This window comes from Rosa chinensis, chromosome 5, assembly GCF_002994745.2.
Source record: "Rosa chinensis cultivar Old Blush chromosome 5, RchiOBHm-V2, whole genome shotgun sequence".
Lineage (NCBI taxonomy): Eukaryota > Viridiplantae > Streptophyta > Magnoliopsida > Rosales > Rosaceae > Rosa > Rosa chinensis.
The window spans coordinates 79,116,119-79,143,694 of record NC_037092.1 but is presented as its reverse complement, the minus strand read 5'-3'; the positions used below and the strand labels follow the sequence as shown (position 1 = coordinate 79,143,694).

Below are 27,576 nucleotides of genomic sequence, written 5' to 3'. Positions count from 1 at the left end.
TTCCATCTGCCAATAATTAATATGGGTATATACTTGGTTTTTGGTAAAGAATACTACTCGATTTGCTGTGATTTTTGTAAAGGCAAATTAAACACAGTGAATCCAATTGAAGGAACCGTAAGCATATACCTTATTTGTGATGATTTTCAATCATGAGTTTGATATAAACCAAACAAAACTAATTACAAGATTTGTCGAACTCTCTTGTTCATATGAATATTTTCTGGAATCTTTTTTTTTCAAGAAAAAATCAAAGACTCTCCAAGCTTCCTTTGTAATTCAATAACGATGAAAAATAAATTCTTCAATGGGTGTTACTGTGTTGGTCTGTTATTCTTGTTGTTGGAAGTGGGTGGGTGCCCCCTAGTGAAGAGAAGAGAGAAACGTTGGTGGTGGAAAAAGGAAAGGTTGTAGAAGGAAAAAAAAAAAAAAAGGGATGGAGGGTAAACTTGGAACTTTATATGTAAAATTTGAAGAGGATGTCTAAATAACAATTTGAGAGGTATGAATAGAAACTCCCAAAACAAGAAAAAGAAAAAGAAAAAAAAAGGGGATCTTGTCTAACTTAATTAGTTGCGTTTGCTAGTTGCAAAGCTGCAAGGTTTTTATTTTTATTTTTTTATATAGTTTTGGCAAACCTTGGCTTGTTTCTTTCTTGATGAGCTTAATTAATGAGCTTGAGTTTATTATTTTTGAGTTAAAGGAACAGTATATTCATCACAAGCTAGAATAAGCTGTTACATATCATTTCGCTGTCATTTAAGGCCATAGACAGACAAGAAGCTAGTTGTAGTACCCACAAGTGGTACGTACATATAGTCCTACTCATTATACAATCAAATATGTAGAGGTAGCGGAGACCTTCCTTTGGTACTACTCCAGAGGCGATAGAGATACATAGAGTGCACATCGGTGCTTAGCTTCCTAAACACAAGAAATTTATTGTAATTAGATCAAAACTAAAACATAGAGCTGGGCCTAGGGCAAAACACCCTAGCACAAATTAATTATGCCACTGAACAGTCCCAAGAGAATGGGCCAAACTCAAGGCCCAGCAAAGAGTTGACCCGCGCCCGCCACCATCCTCAACCTCCAGCGCCGCCACCCATCCTCAACCCCATTGCTGGTCACGCTGTGAGACCTCCAGCCTCCGCGACCCCACACGAGACTGACCAGAACCTCCCAGCGACGCCGCCCCCACGATCGGTAAAGATCCACCACAGCCACACCACCTCAAGGATCCTTCCAGACCGCCAAAGCCACTCCTCCACACCGATCCGCCATAGCCACCGGTTCTGGAAATCTCCTAATGACGCCTCTGCTACCACAGGTCCTGAAAGGGCTCCCACCATCCCTACAGAATCTGACTGAGCCGAACCCCTCCGCCAAACCCCGAGCCACCTCCATTCATGAGACTATCCGGTAATAGCTTTCAGGACCCACCTGGCAGCAACCCAAATCGGCATAGCAAAACGCCGACGAGCGCCGCCGGACGAGAGGAAAATTGGAAAAAACCTAGACTTAGTCCGAGTTTCCTGGAGCAAACCCGAGAGAGAACTTGAGTTTATTATTGGTTATACTTTTTTTTTTTTTTTGACTTTGTCAAGGGAAACCCAAAGGCTTCCTAGGTCCAAGATAAACCCCTTCGACGCATGTGAAATACTCCAACTATGCATTGCAGCACGGTGCCTGGCCACTTTGACAGCTTTGGGGTTCGAACCTAGGTTGGGGAGCACACCCAACTAGGCAAGAACCATTAGGCCACTTGTAGTGGTTATGGTTAAACTTAATAAGGAGGAATTTGTTGACGCTAATAATGGAAAAACATTTTGTTTGGAAAGTAGAATTCTTTATTACAAAAGAAAATATTTAGCTATATTAAATGTACTTGATCAAACGAGCCAAATACTACATTAAATGTACTGCATAGGCTACAAAGTTTGCTTATCGTGGAACATGTTTAAAAGAAACTAATTGGAAGTAACCAGCAAGCTTCCTGATATCTCGGATGAGCGAAACCAGTCTCTAAGGTGGATTGATGGTACCTCGGACAACATCAATTATGAGCTTAGAGTCACCCTCCACTTCAATATGTGTGTAACCTTTCTTTCGAGCATACTCCAGGCTATTACTTAGGGCATAATTGTAATCATGAGACTTCTTGGACAAATACAATCTCTCTACAAGCCTCTAAATGCGTTATTTTTTGACAGTGTAAAACTCTGGTTGCCCAGAGGTTTCAGTGTCTAATTTTTTTCGCTCTAAAAAAAACAAAAAAAAACAAATTTAACAAGCAAAGTGAGCTCAAGTTAAGATTAATTCGAGATGTCGGCTAATTAAATACGAGTGTTGATGATGAGCTCGTCTAACCCGAGCTAGAGCCTAGAGCTCAAACTTGACTTCTTTCATTTAGAGCCAACCCATTCGAGCTCAAAAGTAACCCAACCCAAGCTCAATACGAATTCGAGCTAGATCGAGTCGATTTACACTCCCCTAATCACTGGGCGAGTTAACTCATTAGGAATTTTTGTTTTTATTTAGCAAGTAATCCTAGTTAGATATTTACTTAAATATATTGTCCAAATCCAATTAGATAAAGCTCAACGAAGATCACGCAGTCATTACCAAGTGATCAAAAATTACCCACTTTTGGATTTAATTTCAAACATTCTATTCATTATTTTAATCTCAACTTTCGACATTAAATTCAAGATTAGGTGACCATGAAAATTATTGGGCATTTGTTGGGCCTTTTGGTCTCCATATATCCCAAAAAAAAAAAAAAAAAAAAAACCTTATTCCCTTCCCTCTTATTTTCGGTCTGAGAATTCCTTCCCTGCTCTTTCTATCTGAATGGGTTGCTGCACTTTCTCGTCGGACGATATTGTAATAAAGTCTCCAAATGACAAGCGACTGTACAGAGTGATTAAGCTTGAGAATGGCCTCACTGCATTGCTCATTCACGATCCTCAGGTTTACCCACAAGGACCACCCGACCATTCCTCCGACGTTGAACAACGAGAAGAAGACAGTGAGGCTGTAGTAGAAGGAGAGGAAGGTGAAGTTAAAACTAAGGAAGAGGGAGGTGCTTCTCAGACTAAGAAGGTTAGCAACTGCAACTTAGCATAAGATTAAAATCGAAAATTTGCAATGCCCGTCTATCATTCAGGTTTTGTAACACACCCAAGTTTGGACCTGTTTTAGTTTAGTTGTTACTTGTGAGTTGACTTGTGAGCCATAAATTTGAAAAATATAGAATATATAGCTACTTGCCCACTTGACTACTTGGGCATCTCCCTTTTAAAGGGGCCCTTTGGTACAACGTTGTATGACTTATCGATACAGTAGAGGTAGACCAATTCCTTAGACAGGAGTTGGTCTACCACCGGAAAGGGCTGCAGTTGTCTAGTCTACCATTCATGTATCGGTAAACAACATTGTACCGAAGACTTTTGCAGTTTGTTAGAGACGCTCAAGCCCTTTTTGACTAGGGTGCAACTTATCTTCTGTAAGAAAATAGGCCCAAGGGCTTTAAAGAGTCATGGTTTCTGTATCGACACCCAGTTGGAGGAACTTGACATATCAGCATTATATTGATGAATATTGGTTAATTGGGTACGAAAGTAACATGACTTTGTGTCTGCACCACCATTACCTATTATAGGAACTATTCATTCTTGTTCATGATTTTCATTACAAATTTTCACATTATAGAGCTTTTGTGGTCATACTGGAACCTGTCATGTATACTCCTTGTCTTTGTATAAATTTTATAAGATGTTTTCAGGCATTCCATTTCGAACACTTTGTGCCAGACTCTGTATAATGTACTTAGATATCTGAATGAACTTGAGTTGTTTTCTCAGCTCGGTTACAAGCACTTGATATAATTGGAAAATAAAAGATGTTTGGTTGTCTTTGCAGGCAGCAGCAGCAATGTGTGTCGGAATAGGCAGCTTCTCTGACCCTCTCGAGGCTCAGGGGCTTGCACACTTTCTAGGTTTGTGTTACACATGCATGCTCATTTAGCCTTCTTCAAAGGGTGACTGGATGTTGTTATGCATATACATCACTTACAGATTGAATGTTTTTGCAGAACACATGCTCTTCATGGGGAGTACTAAGTTCCCAGATGAAAATGAGGTATGCTTTTCCATCGAGTGTTTTAGTTGTTGTTCCATTTATCTTAACTCTTAGGGACGTGCCTATCTTTTCCTTTGTCTTCTTCATTCATCCTATACTAGAGTAATTAAGTTCTGGCAATAATTAAGCAGCATGATATTTGCCCATAGACATATCAAGAATTATCTTACCATGAAAATATCATCAGCTTGATATTCCTACTTTTATACTGGCTGGGGAGACTTGCTTGTTCTTTTGCTGCCAACCTGCTGGTAGATCTGTCAGGTTGCATGGAACAAGAATAACTATGTTGTTATTATATACTATATTGTCTAGGAGCTAAAATGGACTTTCCTCACATTACATGGGAAGTCCCAGTATATTGATATTAGTTTACATCTTTCCTTGTCATTGTGAGAATGCTTCTGTTTGCCTCATTAGTGTCAGTGGTTTATTTAATTGGTTTTACTTGATGAAACACAATTCTATAAGCTTGCACTCAAGTCTGTTGGTAGAAAACTCTGTCCTCATTGCTATGTTATCACATGTTTTGACTCTTCTCTTTCCTAGTATGCTAGTTACTTGTCCAAGCATGGAGGGTCGTCAAATGCACACACAGAAACAGAACATACTTGCTACTACTTTGATGTGAAACGAGAATTTCTTAAGGGTGCCTTGAAAAGGTACATACTGAGCTCTTTATGTTCTTAATGTTATAACTGTAGTCCTTGGTATTGAATATATTTTTGGTCTGTCAAGTAAGGTTTTAGTTTTGGTTATGCTTCCTGATTGAATCTTGTCCTTGCTTCACTCATTGATATTAGTATTTCAAATGACAAATATCGAGCATATGAACTTCAGAGTTATGATTGAAAGAGATGTGAAATGATAAGGGGAACTTCAGTTACAAGAATGAGAAATATCGAGCATATGAACTTCAGAGTTATGATTGAAAGAGATGTGAAATGATAAGGGGAACTTCAGTTACAAGAATGTATTCAGTTACAATCATACATTCACAGTATGCTGCATATATTAAGGGTTTAACACAAACACTATCAGAAAAATACTTTTGTGATTGAAATGATCTTTTTATTAGGTCAATGTATTATCCTTTCTTCCTCAGTGAGATTGCATGTTATAATCATTTCATTGAATTGTAATAAGATGTATGTACATTGTTTTCAATTTAATTTCATGGGGTGAAATGCATATTCTGTATATACTTCACATTAGAAATATGTTTTTCCAGTAGCATTTTGTTTTTCTTAATTTCCATTTCTATTTCACAAGTTGGTCTATATTTATTTGGACTCTTCGATCTTTCAGATTTTCTCAGTTCTTTGTTTCACCTCTAATGAAAAGTGAAGCCATGGCAAGAGAGGTACAGGCTATAGATTCAGGTACATGCCAGTCCTTCTGAAATTACTGCTTAAAGTACTGTAAACAAACTCCTTATTTCCCAATATTGTATACAGAGTTTAACACGGTTCTGCAAAACGATTTTTGCCGCCTTCAACAACTTCAAGGCCATACATCCTCACCTGGTCACCCATTTAATAAATTTTCTTGGGGTAAAACTTGAATCCATTGTGTTTTCTTTTTCTCTTTCCTTTGTTTTAAATTACGTGTTTTTTGGTATGAAACTACATTGATTTTCTGTATGGCATGAAGGAAATAAGAAGAGCTTGGATGATGCAAAGAAAAAAGGGATCAACTTGCAGGAACAAATACTTAAATTGTACAGAGACAATTACCACGGTGGATTAATGAAGCTAGTTGTCATTGGTGGAGGTAAAAGTTATGTTTCCTTTTTTTTTTTTTTTTTTTCTTTTCTTTTCTTTTCTATGTTGTTTGGTTTCTACATTTGTCAAGGTTACTTAACAGATTAGGTGACCATGAAAATGAGATTAACATATAGTTATATTCCATACCACAGAGTGTGCTTGAATGAAAGATTTCAATTTTCCTTAATATTCCAATCAAACTAGAGCTTTTAGAAGGATATATTTATATACTGGGGGCTGCTGTTTTCTTGACAATAATTTTGGGTTGTGTGAATCGATAGAGGTTGATATTTGAGTACAAAAGTCAGCAATGGTGTTGTGATGGTGATAACAGTGTTTTTGCCATAGTCTGTTGGTAAATATAGTTCAATTGTAGAAGAGATTTTTGGTTCTATGGAAGATTAAGGTTGTAGTAAAGACATAACTAATAACTTCTAGTTTGTTAATATTGATTGTAATGGTCCAATCTGCTGCAGAATCTCTCGATGTACTTGAAAGATCCCCAAGTAAATCTGGAGTTCAAGGCAGAAGGTCCTATTTGGAAAGCTGGAAAACTTTACAGGCTAGAGGCTGTTGACGATGTTCATATACTCCACCTAGCATGGACACTTCCATGTCTTCAAGAACACTATTTGAAGAAACCAGAAGATTACTTGAGTCATCTGCTTGGGCATGGTAAGATGATTCATTATTGAACTAGTTTTGTGGAATTGATTGCCTCTGCAGATGGTAATTATTTAACTAGTTTCATTATTTAACTTGTCTTCTAGATTGATTGATTGAATTTTACAATTAATCTTATTCTGAGCACTATATTTTTCGGTTTTCCAGAGGGCAGGGGAAGTTTGCATTTCTACCTGAAAGCTAGAGGGTGGGTAACATCTTTAGATACTTGTTTGAGCGGGATGGACTGCTCTTCTGTGGCTTATATCTTTTGCATGGTCATATACCTCACTGACTCTGGATTGGAGAAGGTAGCAATCCTATAATCTTTTGTTAGAAAGCTCAACTATTGGTTATCCCATCTTTTCTGTCAAAGCATGTCTAAACCATGGAACCAACTTTAGTTTGGGTTTTCTATCCTACAAAACGTTGAACATAATGAAGTAAAAATTTCATTTACTGATCAACATATCTAATGAAGTGAAATTTGCTTCATTTTTGTCACTTATTCTTCATTCTCTATATGTGCTGCCTATCTTACAGATGTTTGAAATAATTGGATTTGTGTATCAATACATTAAGTTATTGCGTCAAATGTCACCACAAGAGTGGATATTTCGGGAACTTCAGGATATTGGGAACATGGACTTTAGATTTGCAGAGGAGCAGGACCAGGATGATTCTGCTTCACAACTTGCAGGTTTCTTTTCTTATTGAAAGTGCACATCTTTCTTACCTGTCAGCAAATATCAGTGCTCATAAATATGTTGTAAAATTTCTACATTAGTATCTTTTAACTATTCTCAAAATTTCTGAATTGCAGAAAATTTACTATATTATGCAACAGAGCATGTTATTTATGGGGACTATGTGAACGAGAGTTGGGATAAGGAATTGATAGAATATGTTCTTGGTTTCTTCAGACCAGAAAACATGAGGATTGATGTGATATCAAAGTCCTTATTTAAGTCAGAAGGTAAACTCCCTTTTATGCCAAAAAAAAATAAAATTGATGCTTCTTGTTCATTTTGCTCCATCCTTTTGCTTTGTCTTGGAATCTTATTTTATATTTGCTCGTTATTAGGAAGAGTCTAGCAGGTTTTTGGTGGTCTCCTTATATTCTTGCTAGTTCTGATTTCTGTGTCCCAAATACATGTTACATTAGTACATTAATTTTTTTTTAGAAAAATAAATACGATTGAGCACTAACATCTCCTATTTCCTTTAAATGTTTCAGATTTCCAGTGTGAGCCATGGTTTGGATCACATTATACTGAGGAAGATATATCTCCATCTTTAATAGATTTATGGAAGAATCCTCAAGAAATTAATGTTTCATTGCATCTGCCGGCAAAGAATGATTTCATTCCTCGTGATTTCTCCATCCGTTCTGATGTTTTGTGCATTGATACTGCAACGACATCTTATCCAAAATGTATACTTGATGAACCATTGATGAAGTTTTGGTACAAGCTCGACAGTACATTTAAACTTCCACATGTAAATACATACTTCAGCATCAATCTGAAGGGTGCATATGATGATGTGAAGAGTTGTGTTTTGACTAGCTTATACATTGACCTTCTCACAGATCAGCTGAATGAGATCCTCTATGAGCTCAGTGTCTCATCTCTTATAACTAGTCATTTTGCAGTTCAGATTAGATGGAAACTATTTGTATTTAAATGGTTTCAGTGGGAGCACTACTTGCATTTGATAGTAGAGACTAGAAACTGTTGCGTCTAAGTGTCTAGACAAAATATTTTCTTAGGATAAACTGTGATGAATAGAAGACTGTTTAAAAGTTGAACTTAAATTTAAAATTTTATTAATTCTTAAACTAAAATTTAAAAAAAAAAAAAAATTCCTCAATGTAGTTCAGCTGTAAAATACAGTTTGTAGTCATAGTGTCCCAGTCTCAGCTAGCTTTGTGCACTAAAGAGCCATTTTATGAAGGCCTCTATTCTAAGGGTATACTAGCTTTAGTTTATTCTGTTCCGAGAGATTAGAGAGCTGGTTTTTCATAGAAAATATGTTTTTGAATCTATAATGACAGGAGCCCATCTTTACTCTTTGTGCAGGCCTGTGTTGCCAGCCTGGGAACTTCTGTTTCTTTGTCTCTGGACAAGCTGCAGTTAGAGGTATACGGTTTCAATGATAAGCTTCCAGCTCTGTTATCAAAAATTTTGGAAACAATAAAAAGTTTCTTGCCAACTGATGATCGTTTTGAGGTACAGTAGCCATTCATTTTCATCACTCTAGTCCATGTCTGGCTTCAGTTCGATTATGTATAATACCTTTATGGGCTCTGGATTGTCAATGACAAAGTTACATTCTAATAGGTTTTTAAAGAAGACATGGAGCGAGCATATACGAACGCCAATATGGATCCTTGGAGTTACTCAACATACTTGAGAGATCAAGTTCTGTTGCAGAAATTCTATACCGTAGATGAGCAGTTGCATGTTTTGAAGGGATTGTCTGTTTCTGATCTGAAGTCTTTCATTCCTGAGATTTTTTCCCAGGTACACTACAGAAATATATGTCATAGTAGATATTGCAATAGATTTCTGTAGTCGATTCACTCAATTGATTAAAGTCAAACATCATCCTCCAGCCATTGGACGAAGAACCTGCCAAACGTGAATCGATAGCTTGGATTGTTTATCATTTCTTTAAAATGATTTCTATGTTGCATTTATAATTTTTACAGTTTAGGCATGTGCTTACAATCTACTCTCCTCAATCTGTACAGCTATACATTGAGGGCCTTTTGCATGGCAATTGTCAGAAGAAGAAACAATTAATCTTGCAAAATTAATTCAAACAAACTTTACTGTACCAGCACTTCCTACCAAATTGGTGTATAAAGACCATTGTATCTGTCTTCCTCCAAATGCTAACCTCGTCAGAGATGCTACTGTGAAGAACAAGTCAGAAACAAACTCTGTGACTGAGGTAACTAAAGTGGATTAGATCTTTTTGTTTTTGACATGTTATTTAATTAGTATTTCTTTTGTCTTATATTTTATTTTTCTCCCTTTGGTTTTGGTTTCGTATTGCAGTTGTATTTTCAAATTGAGCAGGCAGTGAAGAGTGAGTCCGTCAGACTAAAAGTATTGATTGACCTTTTTCAGGAAATTGTACAGGAACCACTTTTTAATCAACTAAGGTGATTCATTTTTGGCTGAAACTATAACTGAATTATTGACTTGCGAATCAATCTAAATCTGGTCATTGCTTTATTTTGTATCCAATTATATTTTCTTACAATGGTTTATCTACTTCTCAAAATAGGACGAAGGAGCAGCTTGGTTATGTTGTTCTCTGTGGCCAGAATTGTACGTGCAATGTTTTTGGCTTCTATTTCTGTGTTCAGTCATCCGAGTACAACCCGATCCACCTTCAAGGCAGACTGGACAACTTTATAGATGGTCTGGAAGAGTTGTTGGTAAGCATATATCCAAAGTTTCTTTATTAGTTTCACCTTTTCTATTACAGTGTACTACTTGCTAAGTAAGTTTTGTCTACTTTTATGTAGAAAGTTACCTACACTTGTCTTAGTTGTGTATACACTAATGTATTTTCGAAATATATGCATGCATGATTATTGTCTCTGCATTAGAATTCTGTTATCGAAAGCATGTTGCATTTGCAGGAAGGGCTGGACGATGATTCCTTTGAGAATTATAAAGGTGGACTAATGGCCAAGGTTTTGGAGAAAGATGCATACCTCACATGTGAAACCAATCGATTGTGGACTCAGATTCTTGATAAATGGTAAGACAGTGCCCACATTAAGCCTTTTCTGATGCTGATCTTGGGTTGAGGCTCACTCTAATGTTTTGTAATTGTTTATCTGTTACAGGTATACGTTTGACTGTTCGAAAAAGGCCGCAGAACAACTCAGAAGCATTCAGAAGGAGGATGTTATCAACTTTTACAAGACCTATTTGCAACAATCATCTCCAAAGCGTCGAAGACTTGCAACTCGTGTATGGGGTTGCAATCAGCGTTTTAAGAGGCGACTGCATGAGGCGAGGCGTTTTGCCCGAGCATTAAGCCTCAAAAGCCTTAAGGCGCTTTTAATGTGCAAGTCATTGAAGACCTTGCAAGAAGCTGAAGAAGCACGACCGGAGTCTGTGCAAGTCATTGAAGACCTTGCAGCCTTTAAGATGTCGTCCAAGTTTTATGGTTGTAAAAGATGTCAAAAAGTTACTCCTCTGAAAAGTTGATAGATAGTTGAACCACTAGATAGTTTGATATTTATATGAATGGCGGCCTAGTACCCAGTTTTAACCATGATAAGGTATTAAGTTTCAGACGTTCAGTTAATAACTTCGGCGGATGAAAGGGAAATGTTCAAAATGCTTGCAAATATATTGAGATTACGTATGCACTCGTTCGGTCTTTTCTGGGCTGATCCATTCAGCTTTTGCAGTTGATCTGCTCAAAGATGGGCCGGGTCATGTGACTTGGATACTTGTTGGGCCTTTGTCAAAAGGCCTTTTGGAGCATGAGTTGTTATACAATGGTTCTGTTTCTCTCTCTGTCTCTCTCTATCAAATCAACAATTCATATGTAACAACTAAATGATATCACGATCTCTTACTCACAAAGATGAGACTTATGCCATTAGACCAAATGGTATTGTACTACACACTGTTTTTTTTTTTTTATTTTTTATTTTTTGAGAATGAGATAGATCGTTTTTTCAATCAACCTAAACACATACATTCGGATGAACATAAGCCAATACCCAAAAAAACCACGGTTACAGATACCATCAGGCCAATGAACCCAAACTCTAACCACAAAACACCTATTTCCAAGGCTACCTTGAGCATGTGATCCCGAAAGTCCCAGTAATAACCCGCAGTCAATAGTACAAAAGACGTCGTCCTCTTCAACACCGTGTCCAAAAAGTATCAGATCACGTGTAAATGATCGCTCATCAGCAAATTGACAACAAAAGTAAAACAGAGTTGAACCAACTCGTCCACGGGAAAGACACCATAACAATGGCGCAACCATGAAACCAAGACAACCAAACCTTCGCTCAATTGAGGAGAGACTTATTAGAACTAACCAAAAGCCAAAACCTAATAAAACAACGAATTTGGCCACCGCAACATGCTTCCAATTTCCTCGACGTCGGACCCCAACCGCTAGCAAACCACTGCGCCGAGCCCAACCACACCGGCTCACCCCATTGTAGACACCCAAGCCTACCGTGTGACCTTCCACCTCCCCTCTTTGCATCGTTTCCAGCTAAAAAAGGACTAAGCCAGGATCATTGACAACACAAACGACCAGAAAACATGAGAGAGAAATCAGTCTACATCGCCACCATAGGCCTGGATCTGCTAACCACCACCAACCTTTGACTCTCAACCTTTCTGCCCCTTTCCACCTCGGCGTGAATCCGACCCATCCACCAACCGCTGTCGTCTAAAGGTAAAGAGGAATATGCTGCTGCCGCCTAAATCCCTTCAAGCCAAAAGAACTAGATCGCTCCACCAAGGCAGAGCCGACCATCCCAGCGCCCTATCCGGCAACGCCCACCACACACTGACGCAAGCAAAAGCCGTCATCGACGCTGGGACGCCGCCAGACAAGCCACAACCCCGACCCTCTGTTTTCCAAACCCTACGTTTTGCTTCGAGTATTGAGACCCGTACTACATTGTTATTAATAGACCTCAAAAATCAATTAAAAAAATACATAATAACATCAGAGAAAAGTTAGAAAATTATATTATCTTTGTACTTCTTAGAGTTAACAGTACTTGAAAAATTCATCAATGCAGTGGGCTTAATAATCGACAGTATATCCAAGTGTTAGTAGGGACAATTTAGGAACATTTAAGTAGCTAAGAATAAGAAGTACATTAGTTTTGTATGCCTAAAATATTATAACTTTCGTAATAGAGAAAAACACAAACGTAATACTCCGGTCAACATGACACATACACTTGACAGGTGCCGATAGTCGAGAAAAGATTTTAGGATCGATAAGAGAGTAAGGTTCTAATTACTTTACAACTTGAGAAACTTGACGTCTATGGACCCAAAAAGATAAAGTTACTTCAAGTTCTAATAAAACTAGATTTTTTTTGTTTTTGTTTTTGTTTTTGTCAAGAAAGTAATCATATATAGCAGACTAGCAGTGACTAGAGTGAAACACGATGTTTAAATTGAGTAATTGAAATAATATATTTGAAAGTTGAGTGATTGAAGTATTGAATATTTTATAATTGAATGACTATTTGTGATATTTTGTTTATTTTGTTTTTTTATTTTTTATTTTTCAAATTATATGGAAGCATATTGAAGGAGCCGTCTAATTTTGTCAAATCCTTGTCACAATGTGTCAACAATCCATTATAACATCACACTATTGCTGAGGTGGTTTGACTGTATGTCTGTATCATGAAAATATCTATCTCCTTCGAATTAGATAAGAAGATTATAAAGGAAATGAAAAAAAAAATCCATCACAAAAAACTAAAAATAAATAGGTCCTTTTTCTTATTGTTCTGAAAGTTGGCTTCCATTTCCTCCTAAAACATATAAATGTTGCTCCTCCAAAAGCTTTAAAGTCCAAACTTGCGGCGGACAGCCGCGTTTCGTTTAGGTCATTTGAGCTCAAAAGCAACCCAAGCTCAATACAAATTCGATCTATATTGAGTCATTTTACACCCGTACTCATTAGGCGAGTTAACCAATTAAGAATTTTTATTTTTATCGAGCAAGTAATTACCATAGTTATATATTTACTTTCCCATTATGTTGTCTTAAAATAAAACCCGAGAATAATCACACAGTCATCAACTTACTAAGAATTGTGTGATCACACATCTTTAAATTTAATTTCAAAAGTTGAGATTAAAATCATTTATACTCATTATTTTAATCTTATATTAAATCCAAGAGTAGGTGAGCGCAAAATTATTGAACAAAAAAACCTCATAATTCCCTTCCCTCTTGTTTTTGGTCTGAGAATTCCTTCCCTGCTCTCTCTCTCTCTCTCTCTCTCTCTCTCTAAATAGGTATGGGTGTGATGGGTTGCTGCACTTTCTCGTCGGACTACATTGTAATAAAGTCTCCTAATGACAAACGACTCTACAGAGTGATTAAGCTTGAGAATGGCCTTACTGCATTGCTCATTCACGATCCTCAGGTCTACCCACAAGGACCACCCCACCACTCCTCCGACCTTGAACAACAACAACAACAAGATAGTGAAGCTGTAGAAGAAGAAGAAGAACTTGTGGTAGGTGAGGTGCAGCCATTGTAGATAAATCAATGCTGATGAGAGAGTTATGAAACTGGGCAAAATGCACAAACCATTTACAGATATTGCAAATAATAAACTGATTGTCTACTTAACACGACCACTGCTGAGCAAAAACGTGCAAACTGAGCAAAATGTAAATACAAAGCTTGCACAACAGAGCACTGAAAAGAATCTATCTGCACCTTTTGTACCTCATCAATTTAAGGCATCAGTCTGCACATTAACTCATCATTATTTCCAGTCACATGTTAGGTAATAGAAACAATTAAAGACCATGTAGTTGATAGTCTAATCTGCCAACCAAGCTCACCAAAGCTGAATGTCTCATAAAATGCAACATGTACAAAAAGTAACTAATTTAAATGAGGCATTTAACTCAAGAACATAGAAATCAATGTTGTAGTCCTAAAAGCTTGAGCTGTGCGAATGGACAGCAAGCAAAGGCTAGTTATGATAATGAGAAAAACCATTTACAGATATAATTGGAACCGGTACAGATATAATTGCAAATCCCTAGCCAGCATTTGTTACAAACCCTTTACCAATACAGATATAATTGCAACCGGTTTATAAAAACCATTTTTTAGCAATATTATACCAGCAGTAAGATTTACAGAGATCAGAGTACAGTAAGATGTACAAAGTGTGTTATATAAAACAACCATGTGTACTATGTAATACGACTAGAATTTGTCTAGAGGAACTGTTAGTCAGATTTATGTATAAAATAGCTAAACTTATTTTGACTTGGACAAAATAACATGCCAATTATGATGATAAATTTGGAGAGCAAAGCATGTGAATGTTGGTGAAAGTGAGAGAGTAGCTTACCAACAGCATCAACAACAGTTTTCCCATTGGAAAATCTTCCAGTTGGTCCGCCGAAGTCGATCCCATAAGGCAAGTAATCAGCTCTTGCCAAGGACTGAAGCTGGTTTATTTTGCCATTATCAACCAAAGGATCCCCAAAGTTCAAGACCAAAACCACCACACACACCACGCACATTTTCTTCACCATTCCGACCATAATGCCTAAATTATAAGACCTAAAGAAGGTCCTTAAACCTAGCAAAGAAAAAGAAATCTGATCAAGATGCCAGCTGCTAGAAGAAACAACTAAAGATTAGGGAAAGGTATAAATGGTGGAAGCTGAAGGACAATGGTACTGGTTTTGGGTCTGTGAATGTGTGTGAGGATTAAAGGTGACATTGATGAGTATATATACATCAAAGCAATGACATTTGATGGCCTAGCTTTTACAGTTGAGGAAAATGAAGTTCACTAGCTACCACTGGAAAATGATACATGCACTAAAGATTCTTGAAAAAAAAAAAAACATGGCTGTTAAGCAATGAAAATAACCAATCAAATAAAAATAAGCAATGGCTGTTATAAAATGTATTCACAAAATGGCTTCGTAGTAACATAAAGTCGATCATTCTACCAGTAATTTACAAAAGCAAGATTTGAATCGAAAATATGGCACTGCTGATCGACAACTTAAATAAACCACAGTAACCTCCTACATGTTCTCTTATAATGTCAACTACAAGATGTATGCATTTGCATATACTATCGACGCCAAGATGTATGCATTATTCATACTATCAACTATGGTCTAAAGTTTTTACCTCCTTTGAGACCACCACAAGCCTGTTTCTATCTAACCAACCTCTAGCGGCAGCGTCCAATACTAACAAAGCAAGAAAACAGAAAAACTATCAAAATAAGATTTTTATGTTGAAATTGCAATACAATGCATAGTATCAAAATCAAAGATTTACCTGCAATAGCTCCTTCACCTCTCATTGCTGTACACCCTCAATTATCTGTGCCAAGATAAAAGTAAATGTCAAACCGAGAATCAAGACTTTATATACATCCAATAGTAAACATAAACGGTAACCACAATACATAAAGTGCCCTAAAACTACCAGAAACAATATCTACTTACTGATATTAGCCAAGTGACGTTGCCACAAGTGCTCAACTAGATCTGCTTGGAGCATAGTATGAGTTCCCTTGTCACGAATTCGCAAATGATTGCTGATAAACTCCTCAAACTCTATTGTGTGATTATGGGAAACCATAACATCATCAATATCCATATCTAGTTAAGCATATTGCCTTGCAAGAGTTTCAAGATCATCTTGTGCAGCACGCTCAACTCTTTCATCTTCAATAATCATGTTGTGCATTATCACACATGCTGTCATGATCTTTTGAAGCATTTCACGATCCCAACAACGAGCCGGTCCACGAACAATTGCAAAATGTGCTTGGAGAACTCCAAATGCTCGTTCTATATCTTTCCGACATCCCTCTTGAGCTTTAGCAAAATTCTTTGCTTTCTCTCCTTGTGGACATGGAATGGTTTTGACAAAAGTGGCCCATGAAGGATATATGCCATCGGCTAGATAGTATCCCATTGTATATTCATGCTCATTGATCTTATAAGAGACTAGAGGGGCTCGACCTTCACGGAGGTCAGCAAATAAGGGTGAATGCTCTAAGACATTAATATCATTGTGAGAGCCTGGTAATCCAAAAAAAGAATGCCATATCCAAAGATCATGTGACGCAACAACTTCAAGAATCAATGAAGGTACACGATGATCTCCACGAGAAAACACACCTTTCCATGCAACCGGACAACTCTTCCACTTCCAGTGCATATAATCAATACTACCAAGCATTCCAGGAAATCCACGACTCTCACCAATCAATAGCAATTTGGAAATATCATCAGAAGTTGGCCTTCTTAAGTATTCAGCGCGAAATACATCAATAACAGCTTGGAAAAACCTTCTCATAGCTTCAATTGCAGTGCTTTCACCGATTCTAAGATAGTCATCCACATCATCTGCCCCAATTCCATAGGCAAGCATCCTCATTGCAGCGGTAACTTTTTGAAGAGACGATAGCCCAAGACGTCCTGCTGAATCCCTTTTTTGAACAAAATAGGAGTCACGAGCTTCTACTGCAGCTAGAATTTGAAGAAAAAGATGTCGATGCATTCGAAACCTTCTCCGAAATACAACTTCTTCATGAACAAGATTTGCAGCAAAATAATCATTGTAGAGTGTTTCGTGGCCTTGCAATCGTTGTCTATCTTTATATATGCGACCAGGAATTGAGCCCCGGCGTCTTCTTCTTCCCATCTCTTGTAGAGCAGTAATCTGCAGATTCATCAATTCTTCGTCTGATGATGAATTGGCAAGACCCAAAATTCCTCATTTGCAGCATCTGAAGATGAATCTGAAACATTTTGATCCATGTTCCTAATATTGAAGAAGAAAAAAGAAACTTGAAGAGAGGAAGCTCGAAGTTTTGGGTTTTGGGTGAGACCAGAGGAAGAAAGAGGCGAAAGGGAAAGAGATCGAGAGAGAGCGAGAGGGAGAGAAAGAAACAATAAAAAAAATAAAAGACCGAGAGGGGAGAAGCTGTCAAATTTGACAGAGCATGGTCTTATGTCAAATACACATGTAATAGACTGATGGGTTGGAACATAATTTAGTTGGTCAAAAATATACGTTAGCTGTAGAGATGGCAAAAGACCCATCTGTTGGAGATGGTCTAAGATGTCGTCCAAGTTTTATGATGTTAAAAAGTTTCTCCTCGGAAAAGTTGATAGATAGTTGAACCACTAGGTACCTTGATATTGATATGAATGGCCTAGTACTCGGTTTTAACCATGATAAAGGTATTAAGGCTCAGTTAATAACTTCGGCAGATGAAAGGGAAATGTTAAAAATGCTTGCAAATATATTGAGATTACAAATGCACGAGTTATAAATAGTGTTTAGTCTTTTCTGGGCTGATCCATTCAGCTTTCGCAGTTGATCTGCTCGAAGATGGGCCGGGTCATGTGACTTGGATACGTGTTGGGCCTGGGCTTGAGAATAGATTGTCAAGTAATTGTATGGGCTTTTGGAGCAGTTGACTCTCTATCATGAATGGTTGTAACAATTAAATGATAGCACGATCTTTTATTCATTAAGAGGAGATTTATGTCATTAGACCAAATGATATTGTATTACATTATTATTAATAGACCTCAAAAATCAAATAAAAAAAATACATAATAGCATCATAGAAAAGTTAGAAAATTATATTATCTTTGTACTTCTTAGAGTTAACAATACTTGAAAAATTCATCAATATTATCTTTGTACTTCTTAGAGTTAACAGTACTTGAAAAATTCATCAACGCAGTGGGCTTAATAATCGACAGTATATCCAACTGTTCGTCGGGACAATTTAGGAACATTAAAGTAGCTAAGAATAAGAAGTACATTAGTTTTGTATGCCTAAAATATTATGACTTTTGCAATAGAGAAAAACACAAATGTAATACTCCGGTCAACATGGCACATACACTTGACAGGTGCTGATATTCGAGAAAAGATTTTAGGATCGATAAGAGAGTAAGGTTCCAATTACTTTACAGCTTGAGAAACTTGACGTCTATGGACCAAAAAAGACAAAGTTACTTCAAGTTCTAATAAAACTAGATTTTTTTTTGTTTTTGTTTTTGTCAAGAAAGTAATCATATACAGCAGACTAGCAGTGACTAAAGTGAAACACAATGTTTAAATTGAGTAATTGTAATAATATATTTGAAAGTTGAGTGATTGAAGTATCAAATAATTCATAGTTGTGTGATTATTTGTGATATTTTGTTTATTTTGTTATTTTTCAAATTATATGGAAGCATATTGAAGGAGCTGTCTAATTTTGTCAAATCCTTGTCACAATGTGTCAACAATCCATTATAACGTCACACTATTGTTGAGGTGGTTTGACTGTATGTCTGTATCATGAAAATATCTATCTCCTTCGAATTAGATATATACTAATTTAAATTAGACAAGAAGTTTATAAAAAAAAAATAACTAAATAAGAAGATTATAAAGAAAATGAAAAAAAAATCCATCATAAAAAAACTAAAAATAAATAAATTTGAGTCCCTCCCTTTTCTTGTTGTTCTAAAAGTTGGCTTCCATTTCCTCCCAAAACATATAAATGTTGCTCCTCCAAAAGCTTTAAAGTCCAAACTTGCGGCGGACAACCACGTTTCATTTAGGTCATTCGAGCTCAAAAGCAACCCAAGCTCAATACAAATTCGAGTTATATCGAGTCAATTTACACTCGTACTCATTAGGCGAGTTAACCAATTAAGAATTTTTATTTTTATCGAGCAAGTAACCATAATTATATATTTACTTTCCCATTATGTTGTCTTAAAATAAAACCCGATAATAATCACACAGTCATCAACTTACTAAGAATTGTGTGATCACACATCTTTAAATTTAATTTCAAAAGTTGAAATTAAAATAATTTATATTCATTATTTTAATCTCATATTAAATCCAAGAGTAGGTGAGCACAAAATTAATAAACACAAAAACCTCATAATTCCCTTCCCTCTTGTTTTTGGTCTGAGAATTCCTTCCCTGCTCTCTCTCTCTCTCTCTCTCTCTCTCTCTCTAAATGGGTATGGGTGTGATGGGTTGCTGCACTTTCTCGTCGGACGACATTGTAATAAAGTCTCCTAATGACAAACGACTCTACAGAGTGATTAAGCTTGAGAATGGCCTTACTGCATTGCTCATTCACGATCCTCAGGTCTACCCACAAGGACCACCCCACCACTCCTCCAACCTTGAACAAGAAGAAGAAGAAGATTGTGAAGCTGTAGAAGAAGAAAAGGAAGAGGAAGGTGATGTTAAAAGGAAGGAAGAGGGAGGTGCTTCTGAGACTAAGAAGGTTAGCATATGATTAAAATTGAAAATCTGCATTAGTGCCCATCCATCATTCAGGTTTTGTAGCTTTGATTTTATAACATTTATATAAGAAGGTTAGCCACGTTTGGACCCTTTATAGTTGTTGTGACTTGTGACTTGTGAGCCATAAGTTTTTAAAATATAGAATAGCTACTTGGGCATTCCCCTTTGGTACAATATTAGTGGTAAGCCGCGGCAATTTTTAGTCTACCATTGATGTATCGGTACATACAACATTTTACCCAAGACTTTTCCGGTTTGCTAGTGACTCTGGAGCCCTTTTTGAGTAGTATGCTACTTATATTCTGTAAGAAAATAGGCCCAATTTGGTCTTTATAGAGTCTAAGGACTTGGGTTACCGTGCAAATTTCCAGTTGGGGGAACTTAATGAGCATTATTACATAGATGAAAACTGGTTAATTGGGTAGGAAAGTAACACGACTTTGAGTGCACCACCGTTTTACCTATTATAGGAACTTGTTCATGATTTTCGTTACGAATTTTCACAAAAAATTATAGTCTATTGAGCTTCTGTGATCATAGTGGAATCTGTCATGCATACTTCTTGTTTTCGTATAAATTTTTAATGTGTTTCAGGCATTCCAGTCGAACACTTTGTGCCGGACTGTGTATAATGTACTTGGATATTTGAATGAACTCTTAAGTTGTTTTCACAGCTCAGTTACAAGCATTTGATATAATTGGATAGTTAAAGATGTTTGCTCCTCTTTGCAGGCAGCAGCAGCAATGTGTGTCGGAATAGGCAGCTTCTCTGACCCTCTCGAGGCTCAGGGGCTTGCACATTTTCTAGGTTTGTGTTACACGTGCATGCACATTCAGCCTTCTTCAAAGGGTGACTGGATGTTATTATGCATAGACATCACTTAAATATTGAATGTTTTTGCAGAACACATGCTGTTCATGGGGAGTACAAAGTTCCCAGATGAAAATGAGGTATGCTTTTCCATCGAGTGTTTTTTGTTGTTGTTCCATTGGCTTAACGCATAGGAAGATGCCTATGTTTTCCTTTGTCTTCTTCATTGTGCTCATCATCCTATACTAGAGTAATTAAGTTCTGGCAATAATTAAGCAGCATGATATTTGCCCAATAGACATATCAAGAATTATCTTACCATGAAAATATCATCAGCTTGATTTTCCTACTTTTATACTGGCTGGAGGGACCTACTGGTAGATGTGTCAGGCTGCATGGAACAGAGCAACTATGTTGTTATTATATACTATATTGTCTAGGAGCTAAAATGGGCTTTCCTCACATAACAAGGGAACTCCCAGTGTCTGTTCAATATCTTATTCCCTGGAGATAGAAGAATTATATATTGATGTTAGTTTATATCTTTCCTTGCCCTTGTGAGAATGCTTTTGTTTGCCTCATTAATGTCAATGGTTTATTTAATTGGTTTTACTTGATAAAACACAATTATATAAGCTCGTACCAAGTCTGCTGGGAGAAGACTCTATTCTCTCTGCTAAGTTATACCTGTTTTGACTCTTCTCTTTCTTAGTATGCTAGTTACTTGTCCAAGCATGGAGGCTCGTCAAATGCATACACAGAAGCAGAGCATACTTGTTACTACTTTGATGTGAAACGAGAATTTCTTAAGGGTGCCTTGGAAAGGTACATACTGAGCTCTTTATGTGCTTAATGTTATAACTGAAGTCGTTAATATTGAAGATATTTTTAGTCTGTCAAGTAAGGTTTTAGTTTTGGTTATGCTTCCTGATTGAATCTTGCCCTAGCTTCACTCATTGATACGAGTATTTTAAATGAGAAATGACGAACATATGGACTTCAGAGTTTTCTGAAACAGATGTGAAATGATAAGGGGAACTTCAGTTACAAGAATGTATAGTACTCTAACTTTAGTTACAATCATACATTCACAATATGCTGCATATATCAAGGAAACAGTGTGAAGTACCTGTGATTGAAGTGAGGTTTCCGTTCGATAAATGTGTTTTTCTCTCTCTCAGCATGTTGCATGTTATAATCATTTCATGGAACTATAATAAGATATATGCACATTGTTTCCAATTTAATATATGGGGTATAATGCTATATTATGCATTTACTTCATATAGAAATATATTTTTCCAGTAGCATTTTATTTTTCTTAATTTCCATTTCTATTTCACAGCTTGGTTTATATTCATTTGGACTGTTCGATCTTTCAGATTTTCTCAGTTCTTTGTTTCACCTCTAATGAAAAGTGAAGCCATGGCAAGAGAGGTACAGGCTATAGATTCAGGTACATGCCAGTCCTTCTGAAATTACTGCTTAAAGTACTGTAAACAAACTCCTTATTTCCCAATATTGTATACAGAGTTTAATACGGTTCTGCAAAACGATTTTTGCCGCCTTCAACAACTTCAAGGCCATACATCCTCACCTGGTCACCCATTTAATAAATTTTCTTGGGGTAAAACTTGAATCCATTGTGTTTTCTTGTTTCTCTTTCCTTTGTTTTAAATTACGTGTTTTTTGGTATGAAACTACATTGATTTTCTGTATGGCATGAAGGAAATAAGAAGAGCTTGGATGATGCAAAGAAAAAAGGGATCAACTTGCAGGAACAAATACTTAAATTGTACAGAGACAATTACCACGGTGGATTAATGAAGCTAGTTGTCATTGGTGGAGGTAAAAGTTATGTTTCCTTTTTTTTTTCTTTTCTTTTCTATGTTGTTTGGTTTCTACATTTGTCAAGGTTACTTAACAGATTAGGTGACCATGAAAATGAGATTAACATATAGTTATATTCCATACCACATAGAGTGTGCTTGAATGAAAGATTTCAATTTTCCTTAATATTCCAATCAAACTAGAGCTTTTAGAAGGATATATTTATATACTGGGGGCTGCTATTTTCTTGACAATAATTTTGGGTTGTGTGAATCGATAGAGGTTGATATTTGAGTACAAAAGTCAGTAATGGTGTTGTGATGGTGATAACAGTGTTTTTGCCATAGTCTGTTGGTAAATATAGTTCAATTGTAGATGAGATTTTTGGTTCTATGGAAGATTAAGGTTGTAGTAAAGACATAACTAATAACTTCTAGTTTGTTAATATTGATTGTAACGGTCCAATCTGCTGCAGAATCTCTCGATGTACTTGAGCACTGGGTTTCGGAATTGTTTGGAGATGTCAAAAAAGATCCCCAAGTAAATCTGGAGTTCAAGGCAGAAGGTCCTATTTGGAAAGCTGGAAAACTTTACAGGCTAGAGGCTGTTGACGATGTTCATATACTCCACCTAGCATGGACACTTCCATGTCTTCAAGAACACTATTTGAAGAAACCAGAAGATTACTTGAGTCATCTGCTTGGGCATGGTAAGATGATTCATTATTTAACTAGTTTTGTGGAATTGATTGCCTCTGCAGATGGTAATTATTTAACTAGTTTCATTATTTAACTTGTCTTCTAGATTGATTGAATTTTACAATTAATCTTATTCTGAACACTATATTTTTGGGTTTTCCAGAGGGCAGGGGAAGTTTGCATTTCTACCTGAAAGCTAGAGGGTGGGTAACATCTTTAGATACTTGTTTGAGCGGGATGGACTGCTCTTCTGTGGCTTATATCTTTTGCATGGTCATATACCTCACTGACTCTGGATTGGAGAAGGTAGCAATCCTATAATCTTTTGTTAGAAAGCTCAACTATTGTTTATCCCATCTTTTCTGTCAAAGCATGTCTAAACCATGGAACCAACTTTAGTTTGGGTTTTCTTTCCTACAAAACGTTGAACATAATGAAGTAAAAAGTTCATTTACTGATCAACATATCTAATGAAGTGAAATTTGCTTCATTTTTGTCACTTATTCTTCATTCTCTATATGTGCTGCCTATCTTACAGATGTTTGAAATAATTGGATTTGTGTATCAATACATTAAGTTATTGAGTCAAATGTCACCACAAGAGTGGATATTCCGGGAACTTCAGGATATTGGGAACATGGACTTTAGATTTGCAGAGGAGCAGGACCAGGATGATTATGCTTCACAACTTGCAGGTTTCTTTTCTTATTGAAAGTGCACATCTTTCTTACCTGTCAGCAAATATCAGTGCTCATAAATATGTTGGAAAATTTCTACATTAGTATCTTTTAACTATTCTCAAAATTTCTGAATTGCAGAAAATTTACTATATTATGCAACAGAGCATGTTATTTATGGGGACTATGTGAACGAGAGTTGGGATAAGGAATTGATAGAATATGTTCTTGGTTTCTTCAGACCAGAAAACATGAGGATTGATGTGATATCAAAGTCCTTATTTAAGTCAGAAGGTAAACTCCCTTTTATGCCAAAAAAAAAAAAATTGATGCTTCTTGTTCATTTTGCTCCATCCTTTTGCTTTGTCTCGCAATCTTATTTTATATTTGCTCGTTATTAGGAAGAGTCTAGCAGGTTTTTGGTGGTCTCCTTATATTCTTGCTATTTCTGATTTCTGTGTCCCAAATACATGTTACATTAGTACATTAATTTTTTTTTTAGAAAAATAAATACGATTGAGTACTAACATCTCCTATTTCCTTTAAATGTTTCAGATTTCCAGTGTGAGCCTTGGTTTGGATCACATTATACTGAGGAAGATATATCTCCATCTTTAATAGATTTATGGAAGAATCCTCAAGAAATTAATGTTTCATTGCATCTGCCGGCAAAGAATGATTTCATTCCTCGTGATTTCTCCATCCGTTCTGATGTTTTGTGCATTGATACTGCAACGACATCTTATCCAAAATGTATACTTGATGAACCATTGATGAAGTTTTGGTACAAGCTCGACAGTACATTTAAACTTCCACATGTAAATACATACTTCAGCATCAATCTGAAGGGTGCATATGATGATGTGAAGAGTTGTGTTTTGACTAGCTTATACCTTGACCTTCTCACAGATCAGCTGAATGAGATCCTCTATGAGGTCAGTGTCTCATCTCTTATAACTAGTCATTTTGCAGTTCAGATTAGATAGAAACCATTTGTATTTAAATGGTTTCAGTGGGAGCACTACTTGCATTTGATAGTAGAGACTAGAAACTGTTGCGTCTAAGTGTCTAGCCAAAATATTTTCTTAGGATAAACTGTGATGAATAGAAGACTGTTTAAAAGTTGAACTTAAATTTATAATTTTATTAATTCTTAAACTAAAAAAAAAAAAAAAAAAGCTTTCCTCAATGTAGTTCAGCTGTAAAATACAGTTTGTAGTCATAGTGTCCCAGTCTCAGCTAGTTTTGTGCACTAAAGAGCCATTTTATGAAGGCCTCTATTCTAAGGGTATACTAACTTTAGTTTATTCTGTTCCGAGAGATTAGAGAGCTGGTTTTTCATAGAAAATATGCTTTTGAATCTGTAATGACAGGAGCCCATCTTTACTCTTTGTGCAGGCCTGTGTTGCCAGCCTGGGAACTTCTTTTTCTCTGTCTCTGGACAAACTGCAGTTAGAGGTATGCGGTTTCAATGATAAGCTTCCAGCTCTGTTATCAAAAATTTTGGAAACAATAAAAAGTTTCTTGCCAACTGATGATCGTTTTGAGGTATGGTAGCCATTCATTTTCCTCACTCCAGTCCATGACTGGTTTCAGTTCGATTATGTATCCTTTATGGGCTCTGGATTGTCAATGACAAAGTTACATTCTAATAGGTTTATAAAGAAGATATGGAGCGAGCATATATGAACACCAATATGGATCCTTGGAGTTACTCAACATACTTGAGAGATCAAGTTCTGTTGCAGAAATTCTATACCGTAGATGAGCAGTTGCATGTTTTGAAGGGATTGTCTGTTTCTGATCTGAAGTCTTTCATTCCTGAGATTTTTTCCCAGGTACACTACAGAAATATATGTCATAGTAGATATTGCAATAGATTTCTGTAGTCGATTCACTCAATTGATTAAAGTCAAACATCATCCTCCAGCCATTGGACGAAGAACCTGCCAAACGTGAATCGATAGCTTGGATTGTTTATCATTTCTTTAAAATGATTTCTATGTTGCATTTATAATTTTTACAGTTTAGGCATGTGCTTACAATCTACTCTCCTCAATCTGTACAGCTATACATTGAGGGCCTTTTGCATGGCAATTGTCAGAAGAAGAAACAATTAATCTTGCAAAATTAATTCAAACAAACTTTACTGTACCAGCACTTCCTACCAAATTGGTGTATAAAGACCATTGTATCTGTCTTCCTCCAAATGCTAACCTCGTCAGAGATGCTACTGTGAAGAACAAGTCAGAAACAAACTCTGTGACTGAGGTAACTAAAGTGGATTAGATCTTTTTGTTTTTGACATGTTATTTAATTAGTATTTCTTTTGTCTTATATTTTATTTTTCTCCCTTTGGTTTTGGTTTCGTATTGCAGTTGTATTTTCAAATTGAGCAGGCAGTGAAGAGTGAGTCCGTCAGACTAAAAGTATTGATTGACCTTTTTCAGGAAATTGTACAGGAACCACTTTTTAATCAACTAAGGTGATTCATTTTTGGCTGAAACTATAACTGAATTATTGACTTGCGAATCAATCTAAATCTGGTCATTGCTTTATTTTGTATCCAATTATATTTTCTTACAATGGTTTATCTACTTCTCAAAATAGGACGAAGGAGCAGCTTGGTTATGTTGTTCTCTGTGGCCAGAATTGTACGTGCAATGTTTTTGGCTTCTATTTCTGTGTTCAGTCATCCGAGTACAACCCGATCCACCTTCAAGGCAGACTGGACAACTTTATAGATGGTCTGGAAGAGTTGTTGGTAAGCATATATCCAAAGTTTCTTTATTAGTTTCACCTTTTCTATTACAGTGTACTACTTGCTAAGTAAGTTTTGTCTACTTTTATGTAGAAAGTTACCTACACTTGTCTTAGTTGTGTATACACTAATGTATTTTCGAAATATATGCATGCATGATTATTGTCTCTGCATTAGAATTCTGTTATCGAAAGCATGTTGCATTTGCAGGAAGGGCTGGACGATGATTCCTTTGAGAATTATAAAGGTGGACTAATGGCCAAGGTTTTGGAGAAAGATGCATACCTCACATGTGAAACCAATCGATTGTGGACTCAGATTCTTGATAAATGGTAAGACAGTGCCCACATTAAGCCTTTTCTGATGCTGATCTTGGGTTGAGGCTCACTCTAATGTTTTGTAATTGTTTATCTGTTACAGGTATACGTTTGACTGTTCGAAAAAGGCCGCAGAACAACTCAGAAGCATTCAGAAGGAGGATGTTATCAACTTTTACAAGACCTATTTGCAACAATCATCTCCAAAGCGTCGAAGACTTGCAACTCGTGTATGGGGTTGCAATCAGCGTTTTAAGAGGCGACTGCATGAGGCGAGGCGTTTTGCCCGAGCATTAAGCCTCAAAAGCCTTAAGGCGCTTTTAATGTGCAAGTCATTGAAGACCTTGCAAGAAGCTGAAGAAGCACGACCGGAGTCTGTGCAAGTCATTGAAGACCTTGCAGCCTTTAAGATGTCGTCCAAGTTTTATGGTTGTAAAAGATGTCAAAAAGTTACTCCTCTGAAAAGTTGATAGATAGTTGAACCACTAGATAGTTTGATATTTATATGAATGGCGGCCTAGTACCCAGTTTTAACCATGATAAGGTATTAAGTTTCAGACGTTCAGTTAATAACTTCGGCGGATGAAAGGGAAATGTTCAAAATGCTTGCAAATATATTGAGATTACGTATGCACTCGTTCGGTCTTTTCTGGGCTGATCCATTCAGCTTTTGCAGTTGATCTGCTCAAAGATGGGCCGGGTCATGTGACTTGGATACTTGTTGGGCCTTTGTCAAAAGGCCTTTTGGAGCATGAGTTGTTATACAATGGTTCTGTTTCTCTCTCTGTCTCTCTCTATCAAATCAACAATTCATATGTA

The 27,576-nt window shown here is 36.6% G+C and overlaps 1 protein-coding gene, 1 long non-coding RNA gene and 2 pseudogenes across 2 annotated transcripts; 2 read left to right on the top strand and 2 right to left on the bottom strand.

The window, feature by feature from the left end:
• Nucleotides 1–2,853: 2,853 nt before the first annotated feature.
• On the top strand, nt 2,854–10,908 carry LOC112164162 (annotated as a pseudogene).
• Nucleotides 10,909–15,551: 4,643 nt separating this feature from the next.
• LOC121049007 lies at nt 15,552–15,922 on the bottom strand. The gene is made up of 3 exons (XR_005799120.1): nt 15,826–15,922; nt 15,656–15,700; nt 15,552–15,564 (listed from the first exon to the last, which is right to left on the bottom strand). It is a non-coding gene; the product is annotated as an uncharacterized LOC121049007 (long non-coding RNA).
• Nucleotides 15,923–15,985: 63 nt separating this feature from the next.
• On the bottom strand, nt 15,986–16,765 carry LOC112164161. Its single transcript, XM_024300392.2, has one exon. It carries the CDS (start codon nt 16,763–16,765, stop codon nt 15,986–15,988), a length of 780 nt encoding a protein of 259 aa, XP_024156160.2.
• Nucleotides 16,766–19,321: 2,556 nt separating this feature from the next.
• Nucleotides 19,322–27,328, top strand: LOC112164160 (annotated as a pseudogene).
• The last annotated feature ends 248 nt before the right edge of the window (nt 27,329–27,576 follow it).

Bases quoted from the DNA above. Each gene is read 5' to 3' on its own strand.
- LOC112164161 (XM_024300392.2), bottom strand. From the start codon at position 16,765: ATGAGGATGCTTGCCTATGGAATTGGGGCAGATGATGTGGATGACTAT.